An 8,148-nucleotide genomic window follows, 5' to 3' on the forward strand; every position below is an offset into this window, starting at 1 on the left:
TTTACGCCAGTAAAGTCATCTTTTTTACTTGCTTTTGTCTTGCCCCCCAGCCCCGCCACTGCATCAATGTGATTTCATGATTGTCATAATGTGTAACGCATACACGCTTTTCTTTCTTTCTTTTTTTTATGCTAGAAACAAGAATGTTCAGCCTAAATTGTACAGGGTTTGAATCAGGTGACAAGTAAGGAATCTATTTATTAAGCTCAAAAGTTGCAAAACACGTGGTAACTTTTTTTCTCTTCAGAGAATGTAACGTCATGCTCTGTAGGTTTTCTGGTTCTGTGGGTTGATAGAGCAGTCTCTCGGGCAGACGCAACTTGGTTGCAGTTGAAGGTCATGAGGCCTGAATGACTTTCACCTTGGTGTGTAGGTAGTTGCGCAGCATGGCGCCCCCGTTTGTTATCAATAGAGAGAGAGAAACGAAGAGAGAAGGGTAGAGAGGTTGACCAAGGACGTGCCCGGTTGGCTACCCTACACTATGGGAGGGGAACAAGAAAGAACAGATCTGTCATCAAAAGGCCTATCCCGCCTGACGCAAGAACGCCGACGTGCAGAGACGTACGCGTGTTTCTCCTGCAAAGTTCCCTTGTTAGCACACCTCGAAGGTTTGTCAGCAAAACAAACCCACAGACATTGCCGAATTAATTTCAAGGTTCTTGGCTGCCAACATAATACCCTCAGTAAGGAATAAGGCTTCCACTGATGTGGAAGGTCCTCTTTATGTTCGCATGTTTTAGGAAGAATAAGCAACTTTTCACGGGTAACAGGGCGTCTGCTCACTGCCGGCGATACTCTTTTTATCAGCATTGTTTCAGATAGCGCACAAAACGCGGCATACTTTTCTCTCTGCACTTGTACTCAAAGCGCATTTTGTTTCTGTGTTTTTGTTTTTCATGGTGCTACCTCACAATTATTTTCATTCGTCTCTTGTCTACATCAAAACAACAAATTTTCAATGCTTAATAAATATTTGTATCTGATTTATTGATTGTTTTATTGATCTATTAATTAACTGACGAATTAATTAATTAATTAATTAATTAATTAATTAATTAATTAATTAATTAATTAATTAACCGATTACTTGCTTGATTGATTGGTTGGTTGATTGATTGATTGAATGTTTGATTGATTGATTGATTGATTGATTGATTGATTGATTGATTGATTGATTGATTGATTGATTGATTTCATGTATAACTGCAATTTTATGGTTTGTTTCAATCACTCTCAATGTGTTGAAGTTCTGCTCATTTTGTTCCATGAAGGAATCAGATTAATACTTTACTACTACGCACTTTTTAAGAAGGTGTCTACATTCGGACAGCTCTTTCTTCAAATATTTCAGTCACTTGTTTGTTTGTCCGATCATATTCCGACTGTGATTAGTTACTCTGTCACAGATGGGTTCCTAGTCCGTGACCTCCTTTTCTAGAACGCTATTGATTTTATTGTCACTGATATTCACTGCTTTCAGTGCTCGCTAGTGAGCGCCTCTTGCTAGCAATCATTGAGCGGCAAAGCGACGCTGCGCAGTTGCATTCTGGAGCAGCAAATAAGGAAAGAAATGTGAAAAAGTGTATGCGTAAGCCAATAAGAAACGATTTCCTACGAGTCTTGCGATAAAGTCATGACAAATAAGAAAATACGATTGTTCAAAAAAGAAGAGTTTTGCCCATTTAAAAGCATTTCATTTAATTCAGCTTTCGCACACTTGGGAGGAAGAAGGTTCAGAGGAGCTGCATCATCCCCTTCGATGTCGTTTCCCGAGAGATGCATTCCGAGCGTATTCGTCCCTCGGGATGTGGAGGCATTCTCTTACGGAACCCCAAATTAACACAGAAATTATTCGCACCGCATTGTACGCGTGCGTCAAAACAACGGCCGACCCGTAAAAAGGTCGACTCAAGGGAGTGCAGCCTTCATTACAAGTTCCCAGCTGTCGGGAGAAAAAGCTCCGTCTGCAGTAACGAGCGAATATTTTGGGCTGTTTACTTGCCAGCAAGCTTTTAGATGTCTTGACGATCTGAAGAGGAGAAAGTCACCTCAGAAACTCTGACACTGTAATAATAAGTGCGCGGTAGACCGGAGCCTCCGACTCTCAGCACAACCATTAAATAACTGAATCATCTCCTTCATCATCATCATCATCATCATAATACTCTTTTATGTCCACTGCAGGATGAAGGCCTCTCCAAGATACTTCATTCCCAGTCCAGTGTCACCTGACTCCATCTCATGCCGGCAAGGTTTCCCAATCTCATCCCTCCAGCTAATCTCCTCTGCAGTCCTCGAGAGCGTTTGCCTTCCCTCGGCAGCCACTCTGTTGCTCTGAAGACCAACGCACATGTGCTCTGCACGTTACAAAACCTGCCCAACTCCGTTTCTTCGACGTTGGTTTATATATGAATATCGACTACAACTATTTGCCCTGTACTCCAGACCACCCTCTTCCAGTCCCTCGACGTCGCATTTCTCATGTTTTCCATCGCTCGCTCCAACTTTCAACGTCATTTGCCTCGTTTGCGCTTTAATAGGTGACATGCCAAAGAAAGATTAGCTCCCTTTAGGCAGTATTTTATATTTTTCCGTGACGAATATATATTACGCAGTGCAGGGAGACATGCAAAGTCACCCGATATTTCCTTTTTATATATATAAACGGGAGATCAGGCATAAATTCTTTCTCCTCTTTCTTCCTTTGCTGCGAATGTGGTCATTCATGTATATTCTCCGCGGCGCCAATATTTTCCGCACGTGTAGATTTTATTCGAGTAAATCCACTCCTCGTTCATGAAATATAACAAGTTTCAGTTCATTAGCAGCTTCATAAGACTTTGGTACCCTCGTCCTCTGGGAGACACTGCCATCGAAGAATAAAGGAGAGCCGTAACGCAGCTATCACGATGAGCTTCTCGCCGCCGCAGCGCTTTGTCATCATTTGGATCACGACAAAGCGTATTTCCAAATTAAAACGTATGACCCATTTGTGCTAGACATTTATGAAACGAATGTTCCACTGCGCATTTGCATAACTGCGTAATGGAAAGTAGCGGCGTATAAAATTTACTCGACATTATTATAGGGCAAGATTCTATCACGACTCGCCGGCGAAAGACATGATGTGTATATTATTATCGAGTTTTCCCAGTGCTTCTTTGTCGACTCTTGTTACGAATTGCTTGGAACTTTTTCTTCTCGTGCGCCATGACGCACGTTTTTTTTTTTTCGTACAGGTTTTCTGATGAGTCTAAATGAGCTGAACAGCAAAATATTGCGACAAGAGAACCATAGAACTGCTCCATGTGCTAACGCAATCTATGTGGGCACGTAGGAACTGCCTATGGTTTCCTGTTTTCCGACAGCCTTTATTAATAACAGAACACCACGTTACGCGACACTTTCATTTACCTAGCAGACTCAAGGAAAATTCAAAAAGCTGCATGAAAGTGCGAATCCACTCTGAATCAGTTACAAAATCTACAATACAAGAATCACGATGTCTACTGACCAGTTGTTAGGTGTCAAAAATCGAAACTATACGGAAGACGTTCGCCGCCATTTCAATGTCAGCTTAAGTTCCCATGCCCCTGAGTGCGTAATTAGGTAAACGAGTGTCAATTTTCATAATGAACATCCCGGAGCAGAAGCACTGCAGTGAAATTTAGGATTCTCACCAAGTTTGAAATGTAAACATATACTACAATAGCGACAGCAAGAAAATTAATCATGATGCGTTTCTTAAAAATGTCTTGGGCCACTCTAATTTGTCTCGCAAATTGTGTCCGCTAAACCTCGTAAACCACCTCTGCGAAACAAATCTTGAGTGGCTAGCCATAACGCGTTTATTGAAATTACAACTTAACTTTGAAGACCATGTATGTATGTATGTATGTATGTATGTATGTATGTATGTATGTATGTATGTATGTATGTATGTATGTATGTATGTATGTATGTATGTATGTATGTATGTATGTATGTATGTATGTATGTATGTATGTATGTATGTATGTATGTATGTATGTATGTATGTATGTATGTATGTATGTATGTTGCATAGATTACAGAGCTTCCATATAACAAAAATTGCCATAATTGTATACATCACTGTTAGTTGTATATTATCTAATTAACCCCTTCGCAAAGAATCAAACATGCGCGCTAGATTTGAATGATGTCTTTTTTTTTCTTTTCAAGTAAAGCGAGTCGCAGCTAGTGGTGACAACACATGACACACGCAGAATATGCTGTGACCTGTAGCCTCGGAGACGCTATCCGCAGCTGCTGGCTCATATCGCCGTAAGCTAGTGCCAGTGGGTATGAGGCATCTGACCGAAAACGCGATGGACGGCGAAAACATTGGTAGCGGAACAAAGCGCGGCGTTTCTGGTACGTACGCCTCGTTTAGCCTACAACATACGGCGCTTGTTTATGCTGTTCACATCACTACACTCTTTAGAAAGGAGTAATTCTGTGTCGTCGCCGTACCCCAGTACATTCTGGTATTCAACGTCGAATCCACCGAGTCACTTAAACGCAGGTGAACAAGAAAGAGTTTTAAGGATAAACCGTGCGAAACAATCTGTTTAAACTTGGTTAATTAACTGAATATTTTATTTGCGCCAGTGCAACGCCCGTCAGCTGAATCAAAGGAGGGCTACAGTAAAGTTGTCCGGTTGTAGTTGAGCAATGATTTTCCTGGTAGTGTAACCACTGAAATAAAGAAATGCCTATATATAAACTGAGCGGCGTCAGTGTCTCTTAGCGATAACGATTCTGCCCTCCTCGCTCTTCGTAAACCTTTTGGGGCCTCTGAGCTAAAAGACATGATGAAACCTGAGCTTCCCTTAATTATTCCACTCTGGATAAACTATTGCAACGTATACTGATCATGATTGGTTTATTCATGATGTCTGGAGTCCAAAAACAACACCGACCGGGACCATAAAAGACTGCGAATTTGGAGGCTCCGCCATAATATTGGCCATTTGGCGCTTTGAAACGTGCAGCTAAATATAATTACCGGAGCGTTTTCTTATAACGCCCGCAACGAATTGCGGTCGCCGCGCACGGTAAAAGAAGCGATGGCCACTTAATTGAGCGGTAGAAGAACGTGTATCCACTCAGCCAAAGCAGAAGGTCCCAAATGATGTGCGCATCGTGTCCGTGTGATCAAAGCTAGTATCACTGTATGCATAGTGCGTGTGCATTGGGCTAATAGACGCTCTACCTTGATGCTCAGCCATTAATTCATCGCCTGGGTTGTACTGAACTTTCCGTTCTCGCAAAAGAATCGAAAGCGCGAGGAGTCGGTGCACTTTAGATACCTAAAAGCAGCACACCAAACAGTGGTACCTCTAGTAGTTAAATTTCATTGTTATACGTCGTCTTCTCGAATGCGAATCACCCCTTAATCATCAGCCGGATATATGATCATCATTTCTTCTACTTGGACGAAGAAAAACGTGACTCATAGGAGTCACGTTTTTCGTTCAGAAGCACCATGAAAGGTAGCTCGGCTACACGGCCACCTTTTGCTATGTTAGTGAGCGTTCTATCGCGGCTTGTGCGCAGAGATTCCCCGGTTTGTAATATTTCTGACCTCCTCCTCCCTTCCTCAATTTAATTCCAGCCAACTCGGAGCGCCCTTGGCTAATTTCCTGCTTTTGTTTCTTTTGTTATCTCTCTTCGCGAGGCTCGACATCTAAATGCAGAGCGCGTGCTCATGACAGCACATAGCTTTTTCCTATAAATTACCAGCGCAGAGCCGTAGTGCTCGTCTTTTGTACCATGTGTCTCTGCCTTGTGACCGTATGTTTCGCGCACAAATTTCGCTTACTGAAGCCGCCCCTATGTCTTTTTCTCCCCCTCCCGTTCCTCTTCTCCTCGATACACAGACAAAGGCTCACCTGGACGTGCTAGCAGACGCACTGCTAAGGTGGGCCCGGGGCCGCTACTGAACACCAGCCCGCGTCAGGCCGAGTTCGCCCGACCAAAGGTCAACGCCACGCCCGGCGCGTTCGAGGTCGTGCCTGGAGAGGCCACGCCGAGCAGCAGCAGTCCTCGCCGCACCGTCTCCTTTCGGGTGACGCGGTGGCCGGCGCGCCTCTCTGGATTCGAGCTTTGCCCCCCGTGTGACGAGACAGCCCACCGCCGTTCGTTCCCTCGTTCCGGAGAACAGCATCCCGACCCGACGCGACGACGACTCGCCCCCTGGAGATGCTCGCTCAACCGGCGGCTTCGCTCGCTCTTTGAGCCGGAAAAGTGCCAGGCGGCGCCAGTGATTCGACCCTTGTCTTGAACGGCTCTTCTTTAAGGGCATCAGTTTCAACGCGAGCTGGATTGGCCGAATGAAAGGAAGGTGGCGAAAAAAAATTAAAATCCGGCGCACAATCTATTACTGCTGTTTTCACGTTACGTCGCTGTTCAGCCTTTTAACGTTATAAGCAGCGCAAAACGTCCTAAAGGTTCTTGCATTGAAGCACCGCACTGTATCCTATGGCGACGCACGAAAGTAATCGTTTCAAGAAGTCATTTCTGGTCCTCCTCTGTCAGTGTGCTTGCTCTTAGAAGGTAATAAATTAATTATGCGCTCCTCGAGTGCATGCGCGTGGTAGTTGTCGTGAGTTTAACTGTTCGTTTCATCATTTGTGTGGCTGTTCGGCACTTGCGCTTCACACCAGACGCTATGTGATTTTAATCGCCCGCAACGAGTGCACGCTATGCAGACTATTTCCGTGCAATCAGAAGAAATTATGCATGTTTCAGGGGAAAAACTTGCTTCTAAAGAGCCTTGCAACCAAACTGAAAATTCGCATCTTGCTTAGCTTGGACATTCGAGATATTATAGCGCACACGAAAATGTTTGCCTCGTAAATTCTGCATTGCTGTTAAATATTTCAAATTCGATGACGTCTCATTTTTTTTTTTCACGCTACCAATGGTGAATTTAGATGTACACTGCTGGAGCCGATTCACCTGAAGTAACATAAAATGCTCAGGGTTGTTTCTATAAACATAAGCTGTCAGTCTATTTTCTTTTTCTCTGTAAGCCTGCGTTGAGACAGCAAGATGCCTTATCGGAATGACTAAAAGGAAAGATAACTAGTCTAATAAATGCTGCAAAGCGGTAATAAAGCTAACCTTTGTAACGTCGTGGTAGGTTTAAGAGTTCACGTGCCTGGCACACGTACGCGGAAGTGACTGGTTGGCCCGAGGTTACTACATTGCAAAAGTCCCTAATGTCGTTGAGCTGTTTGACGGCATATTATTGGGCGATTCATTTCGATAAAGGTTCGACATGCGTTTTACTTCAAGTATCAATGTGGCCTAGCTTCTTTAGACTTTGGTTGACAGATGCCACAGGCGCCCATAATAGATACTCAGGCGGAATAATTGCCGGCTAAGCACGCCAGGCCGATACCGCCAGTTGCAACACCACCGCCACCACCACAGATTAGCGATCGATGGTTTGGCTACGGAACATTTCATGTTACCTCGCATTGTAAGCAACAAGCGATACGAGCTTCTTCAGATGACGTACAATAGCAGCCTAGCCAACATGATGTCGCCAGGAGGCTGCGCCGCTTCCGGTCAGCGGAGTCAACAGACGGATCTTAGGACGGTGACTGAGAACAATAGCACAACAAGATAATTATGCTTAAAATAAAATGAAGCTTTGCTGGTTTCATCGCCATTGGCATTGGGTGCAGGCGAGAACAAAGCTTCGGGGAAAAAAATTGTCGTTGAAGCGTCCGCAGGGCGCGGAGTAGCGTGAGCAATATTTGTCCACAGTGACATGGCAAGCTATCTGAAAGCTGCAGTTGGTGGTCGCCTGTCCTGTTAATTTCTCATTGAGCGTAGCGCTACTGTTAAATGAAGCGTCCACTTCAGGCTCAACTAAGCGTAAGGTGACGGTCCAGTTGCTTAATTTGCCCTTAGGATGTTGTAGAAAAGGTGTCACATAAAACTGTATCTTTGGAGGTTATTGGTTTCACATACTCGTTTGTTTAACGCCGTCGTGGGTCTTGCTACGAGAGTTTAACGCATACTTGCGTATGGCTAACTACCGTGAGTCTGGCTACCATAGGGAGGCTCTTAAGCACACTCACAGAAGTATCACAATGTCACTAGCTCGTGTAT

At 44.2% G+C, this 8,148-nt stretch overlaps 1 protein-coding gene across 1 annotated transcript in view; it reads left to right on the forward strand.

The window, feature by feature from the left end:
- The window catches only part of jeb (low-density lipoprotein receptor domain-containing jelly belly protein), a 251,318-nt gene extending 243,731 nt beyond the window's left edge, over positions 1 to 7,587 (forward strand). The window contains exon 3 of the mRNA XM_075697015.1: positions 5,904 to 7,587. Within this exon, the coding sequence (XP_075553130.1) occupies positions 5,904 to 5,966 (63 nt within the window). The 3' untranslated portion in view covers positions 5,967 to 7,587. The remainder of the gene's footprint in view (positions 1 to 5,903) is intronic.
- The last annotated feature ends 561 nt before the right edge of the window (positions 7,588 to 8,148 follow it).

The sequence above is a fragment of the Dermacentor variabilis genome, chromosome 6 (genome assembly GCF_050947875.1).
Source record: "Dermacentor variabilis isolate Ectoservices chromosome 6, ASM5094787v1, whole genome shotgun sequence".
Lineage (NCBI taxonomy): Eukaryota > Metazoa > Arthropoda > Arachnida > Ixodida > Ixodidae > Dermacentor > Dermacentor variabilis.